Source organism: Pseudoliparis swirei, chromosome 7 (assembly GCF_029220125.1).
Source record: "Pseudoliparis swirei isolate HS2019 ecotype Mariana Trench chromosome 7, NWPU_hadal_v1, whole genome shotgun sequence".
Taxonomy (NCBI): Eukaryota; Metazoa; Chordata; class Actinopteri; order Perciformes; family Liparidae; genus Pseudoliparis; species Pseudoliparis swirei.
The window spans coordinates 2,149,238-2,169,290 of record NC_079394.1 but is presented as its reverse complement, the minus strand read 5'-3'; the positions used below and the strand labels follow the sequence as shown (position 1 = coordinate 2,169,290).

At 47.2% G+C, this 20,053-nt stretch overlaps 1 protein-coding gene across 1 annotated transcript in view; it reads right to left on the bottom strand.

The window, feature by feature from the left end:
- adgrv1 (adhesion G protein-coupled receptor V1) overlaps positions 1-20,053 on the bottom strand; it is a 127,221-nt gene that overhangs the window by 91,026 nt on the left and 16,142 nt on the right. Inside the window, exons 20-51 of the mRNA XM_056420042.1 lie at positions 18,985-19,719; positions 17,158-17,531; positions 15,146-15,325; positions 14,248-14,428; positions 13,825-14,018; positions 13,599-13,728; positions 10,450-10,589; positions 9,934-10,299; positions 9,526-9,769; positions 9,219-9,434; positions 8,902-9,117; positions 8,576-8,820; positions 8,280-8,461; positions 7,657-8,155; positions 7,250-7,559; positions 6,918-7,127; positions 6,041-6,171; positions 5,783-5,882; positions 5,491-5,670; positions 5,246-5,409; positions 5,071-5,158; positions 4,798-4,821; positions 3,514-3,592; positions 3,290-3,428; positions 2,871-3,012; positions 1,799-2,064; positions 1,547-1,722; positions 1,246-1,373; positions 941-1,122; positions 637-783; positions 437-517; positions 29-293 (exon numbers count right to left, since the gene is read on the bottom strand). Coding sequence (XP_056276017.1) covers positions 29-293; positions 437-517; positions 637-783; positions 941-1,122; positions 1,246-1,373; positions 1,547-1,722; positions 1,799-2,064; positions 2,871-3,012; positions 3,290-3,428; positions 3,514-3,592; positions 4,798-4,821; positions 5,071-5,158; positions 5,246-5,409; positions 5,491-5,670; positions 5,783-5,882; positions 6,041-6,171; positions 6,918-7,127; positions 7,250-7,559; positions 7,657-8,155; positions 8,280-8,461; positions 8,576-8,820; positions 8,902-9,117; positions 9,219-9,434; positions 9,526-9,769; positions 9,934-10,299; positions 10,450-10,589; positions 13,599-13,728; positions 13,825-14,018; positions 14,248-14,428; positions 15,146-15,325; positions 17,158-17,531; positions 18,985-19,719 — 6,714 coding nt within the window. The remainder of the gene's footprint in view (positions 1-28; positions 294-436; positions 518-636; positions 784-940; positions 1,123-1,245; positions 1,374-1,546; positions 1,723-1,798; positions 2,065-2,870; positions 3,013-3,289; positions 3,429-3,513; positions 3,593-4,797; positions 4,822-5,070; positions 5,159-5,245; positions 5,410-5,490; positions 5,671-5,782; positions 5,883-6,040; positions 6,172-6,917; positions 7,128-7,249; positions 7,560-7,656; positions 8,156-8,279; positions 8,462-8,575; positions 8,821-8,901; positions 9,118-9,218; positions 9,435-9,525; positions 9,770-9,933; positions 10,300-10,449; positions 10,590-13,598; positions 13,729-13,824; positions 14,019-14,247; positions 14,429-15,145; positions 15,326-17,157; positions 17,532-18,984; positions 19,720-20,053) is intronic.

Genomic DNA, 20,053 nt, shown 5'->3' with positions numbered 1-20,053 from the left:
CATTCATGAATAGTATGCGACAGGTCACCTTCGATAACAACCAGCAGGAGAGTGTCCTCTGCCTCAGTGTCGATCGTCTCCACGTGAATCGCTCTGCCAGCGAGAAGGAGAGGCTGTGGGTTCTCAAATCTCCCGCTGGTCCACTGAAGCAGGAGGCAGCTGGCGGTCTGTCTGTTGACGCACACCAACAGGTAGGGAGCAGCGGCACGAGTGAATGGAGCGACACTGAGGATGTTCTCTGGGAAGTCGAGCGTCTGGAGGAGGGTGAAGGAACCTCCCGCCCAAACAAAAATCTGTGGCGGGAAACAAACAAAATAACAGAACCTTGAGTACAGTCGTATAAGGCGACATTGACATTCATCCAATGAGACGTTGTTGCCCGCTTTTAATGATAACTATTACAAATATGTCCAAACAGCGGCACACTCGGCCTCACCTGGCTTGATGCTATTAGATAATCTCTGCCTTCCGTGGAGAAGTGTTTCACATCCAGAGCTTCGACTGCTAGGGTTTGTTCCTAAAACGATATGATTGCCTCAGATCATTTGGAAATGATACAATACAATACTACAAAAGTGAAAGTAATATACAAAAAAAAGATTGCTAAAGTCTTAACATCATTGGGTTTGTACGTACCATTGTGAGATTGAGGTCCATCTGCAATTTGAAGATGCTGAGGTTGGCCGCAGTGTGAAAAGGAGAACCACGATGTGTAATTCCGATGTAGGTGGAGCCGTTCACTGCAAACCCCACACAAGAGCTTGGGTCCTGAATCCTGACAGACTTTAATGACAAAAAGAGAGGGAGAGAGATTTTAATGTGAACAGGTGAGCTTCGGCTCACAGCTGATCAAGCTCCTACTGGATTTCACCCTCGAATACATGTGTTCACAATCGGTACATCATGTGCTTTTGGAGAGACAATCGTGTTGAGTGCTGACCTCGACCGGCACAAAGACCCCTTGCCACCGATAAAGAGTGGCCAAGGTGTGGGAGGATCCAACAATGGGCCTCCTATCCAGCCTCATAGCCAGGAAGGAAGGCCCTTGAGGAAGGGAGCACCAAGATGAGGTGGGAGTGTCCTCAAAGCTCTGGTACACACCCATCACTGGGAGATGACCCTCTAGAAGAAATTATTTAAAAAAGAATCACATTTGCATTGTTACTGAAAGGAAATGAGGATTAAACGAACAGCAGACGAAAAGAGGGGCCTTTGTCTTTGGATTAAGACATCTATGGGTCTCACGAGTGGCAGTAGCTGTGTCCGATTGCATCTCCCATTCCACACTGACAGACGACTCCAGTCCATTACTGCGAGACACGGTGAGGAAGACCGCCATGCCACCTTCATCAGCAACCACTTCTGTGTTGGTTCTGTACAGACGACACACAGAATAAGACGACACAAACACAGTTTTGCAAGAGGCTTTGTATGTTTGTCCTTTTGATTTGTACACAATTCACAGCTACGCATAGAATTAGCATTATATACGGCAAATGTTTTTGATATTCAAAGTTTCATGATCTTTCATCGTCTGCATTGGTACCTGTTGATCGTAGGTCCAATGCGGAACAAGCCAGAGGGAGCTAAGTTCTCCAAGACGGTGATGAGGGTTTTGAGTTGGTCCCCCATCCGTGCTCCTCCTGTTGGGCTGGACAGGCTCACGATGAAGGTTTCATTCCCTTCCGGCTCAGCATCGAGTACTGCCCATATCTCCAGCATCTGAAATACAATGGAATGCACATGTTATGTCATGTATGTCTGTGAATGCTGTTTCTAAAAGTGTACTCTCCCTCACCTTAAATCTGGCTCCATCCTCAAGCACCACAAACCCCTGTGCTGGCCTCACATCGCCCTCTGCTAGACTGCCGTTGGCGTCAGTAATGGTGAACTGAACGGTCACGGTACCAAATGTGCCTTTCTCGGGGTTCCTAACCACGTACAGCGCTGCCACGCTTTCACTCAGCCCAGACACAGATGTGGGCTCCCTCAATAAGAAATGCTCGCTGGCGTTGAATGAAATGACACCGTGTCCATCGTCACTGGCCAGGATATTCACTGTGGCTATATAAGAAAAAGGAAACATGTAGTTTAGGAAGATAATATCATCGTCAACTCAAGATTATAATCTCTAACATTAGATTACATCACGCGTCATTTAGCTGACGCTTTTATCCAAAGCGATTTACAATCCTGTTACATTTACACACCATAGAGCAGCTACAGGGAACACTACAGGGTTTAAGTGTCTTGCTCAAGGACGCATCGACTAGGGCGGGGATTGAACCTCCAACCCCCTGATTGAAAGACGGACCTGCTACCCACTGACCCACAGTCGCCATATCACGCAGTTTTCCCTTTTTGAGATACAGCGTTTTTAGTTTCTTTGACGGACGGGAGCCAAAGTAAATGATGAGTCAACAAGCTTGTATCATTGTGTTTGATCTTTTGTTCCATTTTAATGAATGCAGTCAAATAAGCAATATTACACAACAAGGTATTGTAATGTACCTGATGTGATGTAAATAAGAGATAGAGTAGATCACTCACTCTATTGTTTTCTTATAGCAGGTCACTTTGTACTTTACTATTACGTTTATTGATAAAGAATGTTGTTTGTGTGCCAAACTGGGCTGATTTTCTTGGGGTCCTTCGACATAAAAACTTCTCTTTAATAGATACAAACAGAAATAAAAGATATGTATGCAAGTAAGACACTTAAATCCCAGAATTACGTTCTACAATACACAAAACCTCTTTGACCTTACATGTTATTCTATTTTGACCATTGTATATGTGAACTGAATATGTACGAGAAGTGAATGTTTACTGTCTCATGCTGTTGTACTCTTTCCTGCCCTCATATCTACCTGAGGTATTGGTTCCCAGCTGCAGCCCCGGGGAAGGCTCGGACAGGATGAGCTGAAACCTCTCAGCTCCCTCTGGATCGGCGTCATCGATGATCTGTACTTCTACAAACTTATGCCTTTCGCCATCCACAAAATGGAGCATCTGTGTGGACAGATGTTTTTTTTTTCTGGTTTAGAAACGTCATGCTGATACGTACATACAATTCACTGGAGTGGCCAAGTCAGGGGCCACTGGACTTGTGAGGAACCGTGAAAACCTTTTGGCTCTCATCCAACGGGCTTCTTCGAGTCATTTTGGATGAGGAGCAAAACCAACCAAGCCCCTTTGGATATTCAAGCTACAACAAGTATCATATGATGTACTGGGTAACTATCTGGGTCATATAGTGAGTATTGCTTGATTACTGTGCATCGCTGACCATTTCACTGGTGTTGTAGTCCAGTCCCTGTTGAGCTTCTAGGTTCTGAGCATAGAAGAAGAGAGAGACATTTCCATACGTCCCCTTGTTCCTGTAAGCCACCAGAGTGAGTACTCCGATTGTTTCATTCACTTCGAACCTGGAAACCAGAACATATTTGCATGAGAAAATCAATGAGAGCAAATCGACAGAAGAAATGTACTATTTGTGGATGCATTTCTTACATAGTGTTTGTCCATTCAACGACTCCTCGTATTCCATCATTAGCAGCGATGCTAACCTCTGCCACCAAACCTTGAGTGTCTGAGGAAATAACATCATCCAGTAAGAAAACAACTTGTGGGCTGTAACTGCAGCACAAGCCCCAACAGAAAGAAATGCAACAGGAAACTGTAGAGAATCTAACTTGCGTCAGGATTACAGCTAAGAAGCATCTCCTGTAAGTGGCTTGGGAGGCTGAGCAGCGAAGTCTTTTGGGTGGACTGATTTACGACCCCCTGAATAGTCTTCGCCCAGCCACTCTGGCCAAGACACTAGGAGGCCAGCTGCGGGTTTAGTTTGGCTTTCTCTTTCTTCACCCTGCAGTGCTCCTCGCCTCCCACCAAATCCCCAGGCGTCTTCAATCACGGAAAGCATTAATCACCCCATCCAAGCCACATAATGACCGCTGTCAAAAGAACAGCCGTGTGTGTCCCGTGCGTCTCCACGCAGACGTACGATAGTATTCTGGGAGCCCGCTAGTGTGTCTGTAGTATTCTATCTACACAGCACTTTCTAAAGTTACTCATTCATAAATTGAATGTTGTGGTTTGGGATTAGGCAGAAGCAGGAGCACTAGCTATCACGCTTTGCCATGGTGCGTCCTGATAGTCAACTACAATGTTGTCGTTTAATGTACCATACAGGAGTAAGATGCACCATACAGGAGTATGATACATTAAACTACACTACCGTTCAAAAGTTTGGGGTCATCCAGACAATTTCGTGTCTTCCATGAAAACTCACACTTTTATTTATCAAATGAATTGAACATTTCATAGAACATATAGTCAAGACATTGACAAGGTTAGAAATAATGATTAATATTTGAAGTATTAATTTTGTTCTACAAACTTCAAGCTCAAAGGAAGGCCAGTTGTATAGCTTATATCACCAGCATAACTGTTTTCAGCTGTGCTAACATAATTGCACAAGGGTTTTCTAATCAGACATTAGTCTTCTAAGGCGATTAGCAAACACAATGTACCATTAGAACACTGGAGTGATAGTTGATGAAAATGGGCCTCTGTACACCTATGGAGATATTTCATTAGAAACCAGACGTTTCCACCTAGAATAGTAATTTACCACATTAACAATGTATAGAGTGTATTTTTGATTAATTTAATGTTATCTTTATTGAAAAAACAGTGCTTTTCTTTGAAAAATAAAGACATTTCTAAGTGACCCCAAACTTTTGAACGGTAGTGTACACGTTAAGCTTGAGAACATATGAATGTATATTTTACCTGGCAATGTGCAATACACAACTTCTACTCATCAAACAGAGAAAATGGTGAGAAATTGTGAAGAGGAAAGAAGAGGAAAGATGTAAACAGCCTATACAAAATATAAAATAAAGAAATAGAACAGAACAAAAATATAAATAAACAATGAAAGGAATAAACAAATGATTTCACATTTTATTTGAAACTAATGGCACAACTGTTTAGGATAAGCAAAGGTGAAAGACCAAAATTAGTAACAACAGATCAGCTCTACGCCACATAATGTATCCGTACCTAGTTTGAAAACAGTGGCCAGGGTCGTGATGAGTACTGCTGATGTAATGTTGACCAGAAAGAACTCCTGCAACTCAGGAATGTCGTCCTAATAAAGAAAAAGGTCAGCTTTTAAATTCCATATTCAAACAAATGAAGAAAAAAAATTATAGAGAGGAAGAAAGTCAATGTTCACCTCCAGTATGGTGACAGAGATGGCGACAGAAGTCTGTCCATCTTGAAGGATTACAGAACCAGTACCAGAGATGAAGTCGAGTCCCGGGTCAGCGAGAGAACCCTCCACCTGGGAGACGTCTTGTAGAGAACCTTTCATCACCTCATAGGTGATATTCACTGCTCCTGTACACACACATGTAGGTATGATATCAGTCACACTGAAAAGAATGTAATAAATTACTTTAAAAGTTTGTGTTCACAAACCTGAGGCTCCAAACTCTCTGTTGACGTAGATGTTTAGAGTTCGGTCCCGTTCCTCTGTGGTCACCCTCATGGATGACGGGGCGATAGTCAGCAGCCCATAGGGCTCATCGCTGGTGTCCACAGTAAGCACCGCCTCACTGCCCTGAACATCCAGGGTAGCATGACCTGTCACCACAACACCTGGGGGAAAGTCAGGGGAACGTTAATCTGTGTATAAATTCCGACTCTGGCTATTTTGCGGTTTCATGCACTAATATCGACCGCAGAGAAAAACGAAGAGCAGATGCATTACCAAACGTTTGTGTGTTGGACAAGGACACTTTGTATTCGTCTTTGTTCTCTGGTGTGGCATCGTCAAGAAGCTGCAGGACTATGGTGTTATTTAGCTCTCCCTGTAGGAGACACACCTCAAATAAATAACTACTGCTGGACACAACAAATCACAGCTGGACAAATTAAGCTCAGTCACAATATGCTGATGCGTGGAAAAGTCTGCATCGCTCCATCGCTAAAGTGATACGACGTTCAATGACCTCCATCTAGTATCTACCTCAGTAAAGAACAGTGTCCCTGAGCTTTGGGTGAAGGTCCGGTCGACGAGGGGCCCCTGTACATTCCAGTCGACGGTGACATTACCCAGACCTGGAGCGGTTCTCGACACTGATAGGGACAGCCTTTCACCTGTAATATGAAAAATAAGTTCAAATATACATTTGTACAGATAGATACACTACCGTTCAAAAGTTTGGGGTCACTTAGAAATGTCTTTATTTTTCAAAGAAAAGCACTGTTTTTTCAATAAAGATAACATTAATCAAAAATACACACTATACATTGTTAATGTGGTAAATGACTATTCTAGGTGGAAACGTCTGGTTTCTAATGAAATATCTCCATAGGTGTATAGAGGCCCATTTCCATCAACGATCACTCCAGTGTTCTAATGGTACATTGTGTTTGCTAATCGCCTTAGAAGACTAATATCTGATTAGAAAACCCTTGTGCAATTATGTGAGCACAGCTGAAAACAGTTATGCTGGTGATATAAGCTATACAACTGGCCTTCCTTTGAGCTTGAAGTTTGAAGAACAAAATTAATACTTCAAATATTAATCATTATTTCTAACCTTGTCAATGTCTTGACTATATTTTCTATTCAATTTTCAATTCATTTGATAAATAAAAGTGAATTTTCATGAAAGACACGAAATTGTCTGGATGACCCCAAACTTTTGAACGGTAGTGTACATTTATGGACTTCTGATTTGAACTGCTTCTCTTCTAGTGTAGATGACAGTGGCGGCAACTCGTATGGATTATACTCAGGAAGACCACAAACTATGTGGGTGATAATGTGCTTGAACATGCAGACTGAATAAACCGACGATCCAAAAGTGCTCGCATATCATAAAAAAATAGCAACACACCTTCTCTGGCGATGACAGAACGGGAGTCTGGGTGAAATCCTACTATCCCAGCCACGTTATCGTTGGCCAGTATCACTATGGTTACAGTGTCAGAGTTGGGCAGGATCCGACTTCCTCCCTCCGTATTAACGAGACCAATCATGAGGCTCTCGTTGTCCTCTGGCTCGATGTCGTCTCTGATAAAAACCTCGATTGTCTTCTTCAGATCACCTGTCGGCAGAGACGACATGCTGTTCAATTTGATTCATTCATGAGAAGATGTTGGTTTTGAAATCATTCTTAATAGGGAGTTAAACTAAATACTGTTAGTAATCAGAGAGTGGTCCACATACCATCAAAGACCAGAATCCCTCCAGTAGCAGTGAAGTCAACATCCGGCGTGGCCTTTCCTCCAACGAACCTCCACTCTACGGTGACAGTGCCCAGATTCCCTCCTCTCCTCTCTATAACGAGGGGCACCACAACCATTGGCTCTTCTCGAACCTCTAGGTAGAGCCCCTCATTAGTGGTGTTGGGACTGAGGCTGTAGATCAAAAATACGCCAAACGCATCTCCATTCATCCCTATAATGGCCACAGCTTTGTCTGGCTGGCCAACGGAGGGCAGGTTCTTCTGCGCCACCGTCAGATTCATCAGCTCCACCTTAAAACAATACAAGGTAAAACACTGCATTTGTTATACAGTTCAAACATAATGTGTGAAATACAAAATAAACCATATATAACACTGGGGTTGTTACCTTTAAGATCTGTATTGAGAAGCTCTCATCCAATTCTGGAAATGTATCAGTCAAGATTGGGACTGTGAGGTTGGCAACCCGTGATCCATCTTCCATGACGGCCCTTTGAGCCGTTACCGGGGTGTAATCACTTCCTGCCACAGCCTGGGCACTGAACAGGACAGCAGCTGCAGTGATGTTCTTCACATACGTCATAACCTGAGATTTAGATGTCAGCTGATCGACCCCTGAAGTCACCCAAGTGCAGGATGTTGAGGTCACCGCTGATGACAGCGAGAAGGCCTGGCAAGCAGGCTCTCTCAGACAGGCAGCAGCGCACGCAGCCGGGGGGTCTCCCTGACCAGTGATGTTCACTGTCCTCAGAGGGGCGGCGGATGGAACGCCTGGTTTCGGGAGGTTATAGTACATGAGCAGATTCTGGCCGTCAGCTTGAGCCATGCCAACAATGTCCATCTCAGAGGTGCTGTACACGATCTCCAAGCGACCAAAGTGACCGCCTCTGGAATAAAGACAAGGGGGACGACAGAGAAAAGACAGCAGACAGGAAGAGGTGAGTTTGTAAGAGGACATACAAACTTCAAATAAGACCATTAATACAGAAGAAAACAATACTATTAAAGTACCTCCTGAGGACAGTAATGTTGGCTCTATAAACTCCCTCCAGTGGCTCCTGAAGGCGGTAAACGGTCTGTTCAAAGTACACTGTCCCGTATGGATTGTCATTGTCAGGCACTATTATATTAACAGACGTATCGGCTCCGAGGCTTCCTCCATTACTGGCACCAATAAGCTCCAACTTAATTATCTAGAAAAGACAGAAGGGGATTGATAAACATTGCAACTCAAATTATGTAAAATACTTCAAAAGACATCTCCTGTCACATAATTCTCAGTAGCATTTTCACTGTCAGGTTCTTACCTCAGTGATTTCAGGTACATCGTCAGCTAAAATCTCCACCCAGAGCAACTTCATGGTCTCTCCAGGAGCAAATGTAACCTCTCCCGATGTAGGTCGGATGTCCCCCACGGCTAGTTCACCATTGACAGTGGCCTGCCATTGGACTACCACTGTGCCAATAGTACCAGCATTACGGACTATGGGCAACTTGACCTCCATGGAATTAGACCCTGGTTCCTCGATGGTAACTGGAACAGCTTGGAAGACTACGTAGAAATAAAAGGAAGAACGTTTAGAATTGGTCAAAATAAGATGACGAGAACACATCCTGGATAATGTCGACTAACCAAAGGCGCCAAAGGGGTCATCAGAAGGCAGTATGGTGATGATGGCACGCGTGAGCTCCCCCAGGAGAGCGCCGCCGGTGGTCTGGTTGATCAGTTCGATGAGAAAGGTCTCCTCTATCTCAGGGACCACGTCATTGATGACATAGATGGGTACCGATTTACTGGACTCCCCCTCTAGGAGGACCACGTCAGTGGAGGCCACACTGTAGTCTTCACCTTTGGGATTACACACGTGCACATGCATGATGGCCTGCCTGCTCACACACACACATCATAGAGAGAACGATTTAAATCCACGCTCCATTCCCAACACTTACTGACTCTGGCGGTCAAAGGCACTGCTCGGAACTTGACGGAAACATCAGCGAAAATCCCCCCAACACGTGTGACGTTTATTATGGGCCCAACATAGTGCTCAGCGACACTGACGGCGGACGCCGACAGCTGCAGGATTCCAAAAGCACCGTCGCTGGCCTCCACTATCACCTGGGCAACGACGTCAGTGCTGAGGCCCAGTGAAGGAGACGTGGAAACTGGAAGAAACAGTAAGAGGATATTTCATCAGTTTAGAATATGATCGATGTATGATTCTATCTTGAATATGTGGGGGTGTCGGTGTCTTACTGAGCCGCTCCTGCTCTCCTTTGATGAGTTGAACACTGATCAGCTTCACAAACACGGACTCATCTCTTTCTGGATCCTCGTCATCCAGTACTCGGAGGGTGATGTTTGCTTCACTCTGATTGGCCAAGAACACAACAGAATCCAGGAGGGGAACAAAATCCCGCCCCTCGGTCGCTCGGCCCACCCCGGGGGTTCTGTAAGGTTCCGGATCGTCCTCATTCAGTGTCCCAAATGTTACTCGCACCTATTGGAAATGGAAAATGGCATATTAGTTGATACATCCACTACATGGATTGGATTCTGCTATATATTTATTTTAAAAAACAAATAAACAGAACCACAAGTGTTTTAATATAAACATTTCTTGGCTTCCAATTAAGTTTCTAAAGCTTCTACAGATGGACACACCTGACCCATCAGGCCCCTCTGTCGCAGGATGGTGAGCGAGACAGTTGCGTCAGCTTCAGGCAGTCGGACGGACCTCGTCACATTCGCGAATACGAAAACACCGAAAGGATCGTCGCTGGCGAGCACAGTCAGAGTAGCAGATGTTCGGACACCCAGACGGCCGTCGGTGATGTTAACCAAGGACACGCTGAAACTCTTGTCCAGCTCAGGGACGTCGTCCTGGGCCACATCGATGACGATGTTCTTCGACGTCTGACCTACACCAAAGGTGATGTTCCCAAATCTGCTGAGTAGCTCCCCCTCAGAACTCGGATCAGCCTCCCAGTACACAGTTACATTGGAGAGGTCACCGAAGGCCCGATCCACCTAGGAGAGAACAAGTAAACATAGCATGGTGACAAAAAACAATTCTTAATCCTACATTGTGTGTTTTTTTTAAATGTGACTTGTAATTAGAAATATAAAGAAATAGTTATGTCTGGGAACTTCCGAAATGTACACTAATATTTCACTGACCTGCAGGACCACAGCGCTACGTCCATCCTCAGGCTCCGTCCCATTAACAGCCAGGGATTCAGGACTCAACTGGAATACTCCGTGGGCATCGTCCGACGTAGCGATGGTCACCGTGATGCGGGACGCAGCTCCCAAACTGGCTGCACACAAAATACCAGATATAACCATGTGTTGCTTTTTAGTAGTCCATTCTGCTAGAATCTTTAAGTTTCAGTTTAAAAAGAACCCAATGGGAAGGAATGTGAATGGGACAATCATCTTTTGTTCAAAGAAGCCAGTGATTTAAATAAGAATAGCGTAATAATAATAATAATAATAATACACACCTTCTTACCACCATATATAATAATATACACTTTTATTAATCCCCATAGAGATGTTATGGGCAAGATATATGAGACTGAGATGGCAGTGTGTGTGGGAGTTATTTCAGAATAAAAAGATAAAAAGAACCCAATGGGAAGGAATGTGAATGGGACAATCATCTTTTATTCAAAGAAGCCAGTGATTTAAATAAAAATAGCCTAATAATAATAATACACACCTCCTTACCACCATATATAGAGATGTTATGGGCAAGATATATGAGACTGAGATGGCAGTGTGTGTGGGGGTTATTTCAGAATAGGTGGCAGCAGTGTGTAACACATTGAGGTCTCTGTCAGCAACGAACGCTGGCTGCCCATGAAAGGCTGTTTGTTTTTCCCACATCTTCTCTCCTTGGGTACTTTTCACAGGGGTCACAGTACAATGTAAACACTGCACACAATTTAACACACACGCAAAGGCACACACACTTATGCATGTATAATCACTCAAGACTGAGCTTTCAGAGGATAATCCAAATCTTTTTAAACAATTCTATCCAACCAGCCAACAATATTATTCTGCAAGTACGTACTTGATCCCTCATGAAACTTGATTTTGAGATATCCAACTTAGGTAGTGAGAAGTGATGTGGGTGTGGGGGGAGGGAGGAATGGGGAGAATAGGCAGTTTATGGAGAAAGGGAGGGGTGTACTTACCATGGTGGTGATAGGATGGAAATAGGAAGTCACTCTCCCCACTACCACTTCCTTCACTACGCAGAAACTCATCCACTGATCACACACGAGGATCAAGCAAGTGTCACACGCGGTGAATCACACGGGAAGAGTAGAGATCGAAGGGCAAATGGGAAGGTAGGTAGGTAGGCAGGTGGGTAGGTAGGCAGGTAGGTAGGCAGGTAGGCAGGTAGGTAGGCAGGTAGACAGGTAGGTCAGGTAGGTAGGCAGGTAGGTAGGTGGGTGGGTGGGTGGGTGGGTGGGCAGGTGGGTGGGTGGGCAGGTGGGTGGGCAGGTGGGTGGGCAGGTGGGTGGGTGGGTGGGTGGGTGGGTGGGTGGGTGGGTGGGCAGGTGGGTGGGTGGGCAGGTGGGTGGGCAGGTGGGTGGGTGGGTGGGTGGGTGGGTGGGTGGGTGGGTGGGTGGGTGGGTGGGTGGGTGGGTGGAGGTGGGTGGGTGGGTGGGTGGTGTGGGTGGGTGGGCAGGTGGGTGGGTGGGTGGGCAGGTGGGTGGGTGGTGGGTGGGTGGGTGGGTGGGTGGGTGGGCAGGTGGGTGGGTGGGTGGGCAGGTGGGTGGGTGGGTGGGGTGGGTGGGTGGGTGGGCAGGTGGGTGGGTGGGTGGGTGGGTGGGTGGGTGGGTGGGCAGGGTGGGTGGGTGGGTGGGCAGGTGGGTGGGTGGGTGGGTGGGTGGGTGGGTGGGTGGGTGGGTGGGTGGGTGGGTGGGTGGGTGGGTGGGTGGTGGGTGGGTGGGTGGGCAGGGTGGGTGGGTGGGTGGGTGGGTGGGCAGGTGGGTGGGTGGGTGGGTGGGTGAGCAGGTGGGTGGGTGGGTGGGCAGGTGGGTGGGTGGGGTGGGTGGGTGGGTGGGTGGGTGGGTGGGTGGGCAGGTGGGTGGGTGGGTGGGTGGGTGGGTGGGCAGGTGGGTGGGTGGGTGGGTGGGTGGGTGGGTGGGTGGGTGGGTGGGCAGGTGGGTGGGTGGGTGGGTGGGTGGGTGGGTGGGTGGGTGGGTGGGTGGGTGGGTGGGTGGGTGGGTGGGCAGGTGGGTGGGTGGGTGGGTGGGTGGGTGGGTGGGCAGGTGGGTGGGTGGGTGGGTGGGTGGGTGGGTGGGTGGGTGGGTGGGTGGGTGGGTGGGTGGTGGGTGGGTGGGTGGGTGGGTGGGTGGGTGGGTGGGTGGGTGGGTGGGTGGGTGGTGGGTGGGTGGGTGGGTGGGTGGGCAGGTGGGTGGGTGGGTGGGTGGTGCAGGTGGGTGGGTGGGTGGGTGGGTGGGTGGGTGGGTGGGTGGGTGGGTGGGTGGGTGGGCAGGTGGGTGGGTGGGTGGGTGGGTGGGTGGGTGGGTGGGTGGGTGGGTGGGTGGGTGGGTGGGTGGGTGGGTGGGTGGGTGGGCAGGTGGGTGGGTGGGTGGGCAGGTGGGTGGGTGGGTGGGTGGGTGGGTGGGCAGGTGGGTGGGTGGGTGGGTGGGTGGGTGGGTGGGTGGGCAGGTGGGTGGGTGGGGTGGGCAGGTGGGTGGGTGGGTGGGTGGGTGGGTGGGTGGGTGGGCGGGTGGGTGGGTGGGTGGGTGGGCAGGTGGGCGGGTGGGCAGGTGGGTGGGTGGGTGGGTGGGCAGGTGGGTGGGTGGGCAGGTGGGTGGGTGGTGGGTGGGCAGGTGGGTGGGTGGGTGGGTGGGTGGGTGGGTGGGCAGGTGGGTGGGTGGGTGGGTGGGTGGGTGGGCAGATTGGGTGGCAGCAGGTGGGTGGGTGGGTGGGCAGGTGGGTGGGTGGGTGGGCAGGTGGGTGGGTGGGTGGGTGGGCAGGTGGGTGGGTGGGTGGGTGGGTGGGTGGGTGGGTGGGTGGGTGGGTGGGCAGGTGGGTGGGCAGGTGGGTGGGCAGGTGGGTGGGCAGGTGGGTGGGTGGGTGGGTGGGTGGGTGGGCAGGTGGGTGGGTGGGTGGGTGGGTGGGTGGGCAGGTGGGTGGGTAGAGCATGGGTAGGAGAAGCACGGCACACAAAACACACAAAACAGAAGCACAGAGTACAGGGTTGGTTCAGCTCTAAGTAAGATAGGTAAAGAATGAAAAAAGGCTAAGATTGGTAACTAATGAAAACCGTTCTGTTGTGACTATGGGCTTGTATGTCTCACCTCCTCCATCAGCATTGTAGAGCTCCACTCTAAAAATCTTCTCCAGCTCAGGGACAGGATTGTCGACAATGGTCACCGCGATAAACTTGGACCTCTCTCCGGGAAGAAAGTCCAGCATGCCCTCTGAGTTCTGCCAGAGGAATACAGAGCAAGAGGTAACCAGGGAGGCAGGCAAAATGTCGATGTGTATCTATCCGTAAATCGAAAGACCTTAGTAGAAACAAACCTCGTAGTCTTCAGGGCTGGATGCTGTGAATGGGGTTGTCCTGTATCCGACCATTACCCTTCCCAAAAGGCCTTGGGCCCTGTCCACTATCAGCCGGACTTGTCCATCTTCCTCGTTAACAGTTGTGTGGGCAGGTTCTAACGCTGGAGGGATCAATCCGTCTCCTGGAGGGCTGGACTGAAACTGCAGCAGGCCTGGATTAGTGGAGGGTGTGTGTTTGTGTGTTATAGTTATGTTTAGAAGAGAGGACAGCGGGGAGAATATAACGAGAAGTAGGGAGGAAGTGTAATGGAAGTAGGAGTGATGCACATGAGAGGGTGAAAGAGAGAGAGAACATTTACATTTCATTTACGTAATCGTACAGATTCAACTTGCAAAGTTGGAACAACAACAGTGATGCATTTTGGGCATGTGAGTGAATACCATAGGGGTGGTCACTAGCTGTGACAGTGACAGTGTTAACGGCGGTATTTGAGTCGACGCTTGCACCACTGGTGGGGGTGGAGCCACGCTTCCCATCGCCGGACTCTGCTGACACCAATGTAATCTGAAAGGATTCTGCCAGCTCGGGGAGGTTATCATCCAACACCAACAGGTTCAAGACCTAATAAAACAAATGTGCATACATTATTATCCATACTTTTTTTGTCCAAACTTTACCCTTAAAAAATGTCAGTCGCCAACGTAAAAACTTGATTATCCACTGGCACCTGTTAAATTATTCAGTTAACAAACAAACAAACCACTAGGTGGGGCTAGTTGTCCAAAAACATTCGCATTTGGGAGATTGTTAACCCTCCTATTACCTTTGGGGTTAATATGACCCCATTCAATGTTTAACATCTCTAAAAAAATGATATAACATAATGACATCATGTTTTTTGCTTCATATTTCATGACTTTTCCTAATTTATTGGGGACAACTAGAAAAACATAAAATTCACATGATGATATATTTTCACTGTCCTGAACACAACTTGTACGCATCGGTGTTCTTTGGGGTCAATTTGACCCCAGGCTGTTTTTCACTGTGTAAAACATAAGAAATATCAACTGTTTTATTTATTTAAAAGGCTATTTAGGTATCAACAAACAAACATAAAGTACCTCACACTTAAACTTGGGAAACAATAATAATTCTAATAATTTTCTGGAGGTTTTAATTGCTGGGGTCAAATTGACCCCGAGGGTAAAATATGTTATTACATTTGAAGGTGACAGGAGGGTTAAAACTGGACGTCCATCCATTATCCATGCCGCTTATCCTCACAACTGGACACATCGTGTGTATTTTAAATGGTATGTTGATGTGTAAACACACCTCAGAGCGCTGTCCAGGCATGAAAAGCACAGCTCCAGTGGCATTGACAAAATCCTGCTGGGCTGGCATCTCACTGTCCAGGCTCTCCAGTGCGGTAACACTGTAGTTGACATACACGTGGTCCAGAGATCCCCGCGTACGCTCCATCACACAAGAGATAGTGGAGCCCTCCTCAGTGGTCTGTAAGGACAAACAACGGAATACAAGGTTGATAAATTCTAAAACGCTGGGAGAAATAAATACTGAATGATGAAATGAGCTGTTTTTACCAACTATGTCTAATTCCAGCACAGTAACAATCTGATTTAGACAGGGAAGCACCTGATAGCCAACATGCTTCTCCACTATTGTCCCTGTGCCCAAGAATGCTTCCTCACCTCGAAATGCTTTGAGAGGCTGATAAAGGACTACATCTGCGCCTTCCTCCCTTCCTCCACAGATCCACGGATGATGCTGATCGCACACCACACTCTCTCATCGGGGCTATGTGAGACTACTGTTCATTGATTATAGTTCAGCTTTCAACACCATAGTCCCTCCAGACTGGCGGCAAGCTGATTGAGCTGGGACTGAACACCCCTGTGTGCTTGGATCCTGGACTTCCTGACCCAGGCCACAGGTGGGTGGGCAGACACACCTCAAATCCTCACCCTGAATCCCCAGGTTGCGTCCTCAGCCCCTACTGTACTCCTGTACACATGACTGTGTGGCCAGGTTCTCAACACCATCATCAAGTTGCGGATGACACAGTGGTGGTGGGCCTGATCTGAGAAGGCCTACCTGGAGGAAGTTGCTGATCTGTCACTCTGGTGCGGGACAACAGCCTCATCATGAATGTCACCAAAACTAAGGAGCTGATTGTGGACTTTGAAGGTACAACATGGGGATTAACGGGACTACTGTGGAGAGTGGCGTATATAAATACCTGGGAGTCCACATCACCGAGGATCTGACATGGTCAACAAACACAGACACTCTGGTGAGAAAGGCAGGCAGCGCCTCTACCACCTCAGGCAGCTGAGGAAAAGTTTCCAGAGGATCCTTCAGTCCTTCAGTCTCTGCCTGACAGGAAGCATCACAGCCTGGTTTGGCAACTGCTCGCTCAGGACAGGAAGGCTCTGCAGAACCCTGCAGGACTTGTACACCAGGAGGAACCAGAGCCCAGGATCATGAAGGATCCTCACCACCCAACAACAGACTGTTTCAGCTGCTGCGGTCAGGCAGGCGCCTCCGTAGTCACGCTGCAACAGAGAGAGACAGTTTCTTTCCTCAGGCCATCAGGATTGCCTCACCAGGACCCCATAGACCCACACAACTGCCCTCTTAGCACACACACACACACACACACACACACTTACTGTAAATATTGTGTTGTTTTTTATTTGTAAATAGTGTGTACTTGTTGCCCTTGCACATTCCTGCTGAGCATTGCCACTTTCATTTCACTGCACACCCTGTGTGTGTATGTGACAAATAAAACATCTTGAATCTTGAATCTTGAATCTTGAATTCATCCCTCAAGGACCAAGGGTACAAAGAAGATCCCCTATGTTCTGATGGAATGCCATCCCCGGCCCTGACACCTGTCGCGCTGATGGCAACAAGGAACTAGATCTCCCATCTCCAGTGCTGGAACTCTTCAGCCACTTCTAAAGGAATGTCGTGACTGACAGACCTTCTGCAGCCCAACCAGCTGTCGCTCTACCTGAGACGGGTCATCGCGAGAGCCCGTGATCCAATCCAACTAAAAACTGAGAGCATGCTCTCCGTGCAGCCATGCTTGAAGACTGATTAAATATGCAGCAGGACCGGGACTGTCGAACCAATCGGTTTACATTACACGTATTCCTATACGTAGACGAAACTCAATGATCACATTTACAAATGCTACTGTACTCGTAGACTCTCGTTTATTTGAAGGATTATTAATTCCTTTGATAGCAGTGTGGTGAAATTGACATTACATTGCAAATGGTCGACCAAATGCCCCCGACTAAATATTGTGCACTTACGTCAGGAATGCAGGCGCCAGTGAACCCAAAAAGCCCGTTGGCATTGTCGCTCTTCATGACCCGCACAGTAGCGGTGGGTCTGGGGAACGGGAGGCGCGCTCCCCCGTGAGCTGCTACCAACTGGAGATAGAACACTTCCTCTCCCTCCTCCTCATCATCATCCCTGGTCTCCACCACAAACGACTTCTGCCTCTCCTCCTGCCAGTAGCGTAGGTAACCCGAGATGTTACGCAGGTCTGCTTTAGCAGGCTGGGTGTGAAGCTCGTGAATGTGGCTGCGCTTCAGCTTTGAACCGTACAAGCGGACGTCCTGGAGAAGGCCCGTGTATCGCGCTTCGCCCTCTGGATCCGACCCTATAAACACCGACGCAGGTCCTGGAGTAAAAAGACAGCAAAAAAACACAGGACATTATATTTCACATGGAAAATGTCCAAAAATAATGATTGTTCAAGCTGAATAAACGGTTGGATATACAAGTAATATAAATCCCTTCTACTGCCTCAAGCACAAACGTACAGGATATGATATGACAGGCGTGATGCTGAAAAATAAATTAGAATTCACTAGATTAATCTGGTGCTTGGTCACAAGCTGCCATCAAGTATTGACACCCACAGATACCAGACGGTCCCATTCATTAACTGTGGATGCATTCCCTGTATTCTGTACACGTCGAACAAGAACATTGTGTGTCGAACAATGTCGCAAAAGAAGATTCGAAGCAACTGATGTTCTTAATTCCTAAAAAATTCTCAATTTTGTCGCACAGTTATTTCTTGTATCTCTGGTATCGTTTGCAAACCACATAGTGACGCATTAGTTTTATAGAATAACCCTTATCACACCTGAGATTTTATAACCTAACACTTTAATTGACTTGAGATCCGGTGAGATATTAGCAACTCACCAATCAGACATTGTTTAACACGGGTCTTTTGCTAAGTTGGAGTGTATTGGGACCACAAACAGAATCTTGATTAAGGCCAACAAATGCCCTGATCTGGCTCTCATTATACATTTATATACTTACACCTCTTGGGCCTATCGCTTCCTGCACTTGTACAAAATGGGACAAACGCAGGACATCTGCCACAAGGAGCAAGTATAAAGCCCTGCCACGGAACAATTCCTCTGTGGGTTGAGTTTCCAGTAGCAGACAATGACACATGACATGATTGATGATAATGTATACATCTACTGCGATTGAAGTTAGCCAAAGAACCATCAGAATATTTCCCCTCTGTGGGTCACCATTGTCTCCCTTAATGAGTGAAAATTGACAGAAAAGAAGACGCCGGCTGATTCCTTTTAGCAGGAACAATATCCAGCAGCGCTGAGGCTCAGTGGTCACTGAAGCGTAGCAGAGTTCCAGGAGGCCTGAACAATGAGAAAGTGACTGAGAGGTGGGTGCGTGTGTGGGAATGTGCAAGTGTGTGTGAGGGTGTTTATGCATTATATTTGTAAGAAGTTAAGACGTATAATCATTCCATTGGGAAACAGTGAGGGACAAGATTGAAACTCTATCCACAGACAGGAGCGGTTTGTTTGAAGCTGGCCAGTCCTTCTTTGGCCTCAAGAGGTTTTACATGTTAACATTATGAATGAAAATGTGAAATATTATTAGACACTACAAGAATGAAAAAGAATAACTTCATATTCCAACTGGTAAAATGTAAAATGTGTATACATTCCAATGAGCAAGCGATTTCATATATAAATGCATAATCAGTTGAGATGGAGTTTTTAAAGTAGCATGACTGATGATGTTTAACCACCTAACCTTTGTCACGCTGCTATGTTTGATACATATCTGATGAATTAGCTCACCATCAGTGATGCCCTCTCCTTTGATGCTCTTCAGTCCTCCAGGAATAGGGTTCCCATCCAGGAAGAACTCAATAATCCCATCATCAACAGTGATGATGACATGTAACCAGGAATTATTTTCTACAAATTTCTCAGCAGTGGCCCGGGCCACTTGGGAATGGTTTGATCCTATCACCGTATAATACAGCATCACCATGACATGAGACTCGTTGGTGTGGACCTTCACTCCATAATGCAGGCTCCCGTTCCTGGTTCCTTTGCAGACGATGAAGCCGTCGGTGTCTGGTCCGGGCACAAGCCAAGCAGAGAAACTGAAGTTTCCAACAGCCGCAGGCCCATCTTCAGGAGAGATAGTCCCGTAAGCTCCTGGAAGCCCAGAGAAAAACCATGTGTCTGTGGCTGAGTGGTGCCGCCTGGCATGAGGCCTGAGCTCAACCTCGTCTGGGAAGGAGGCTAGAAGGAGCAGGTCGTCCATCAGAGGAAGGCCCTCTGGGAAGCGTCCAGAAACTATCTCCCAGGCAACCCGCACATCACCAAATGTACCCTGCTGTCGGAGGATGGTGAAGGAGGCGACGTTGGCCATGTCATCCTCTGAGAGGACATCTTCAGCTATTTCTTGGTCCAAGTTGCTGTTAGCGATGGCAAAGACACCAAACGGGTCGTCATTCAAAGGGATGAGGATCGAGGCAGTCAGAGAAGCCTCGGCTAGTCGTCCACCTTTCCCTGGGAAACCACCTGAAATAAATTATAGAGACAGATCTCTTTAGGTTTCAAGACATTATACATTACATTCATCCTTCTTTTACAATTTTACAACTTTCAATATTGAGATTTTGAAGCTGATGACTCAAATTAAATGTCAAATAAAAAACTAAATTACATACTGGAATATTTGTTATAGACGCTGTCGCTTTTATAAATGGATTCAATTATTCACATCTCTTAAAAGCAGTGTCTAGCATTTAGGGGGATCTATTGTCAGACATTGAATATCATCTTAATAAGTATGTTTTCTTCACTGTATAACTGAAAATAAGAAGTGATGAATTCCTGTCTCCTCAGAATGAGC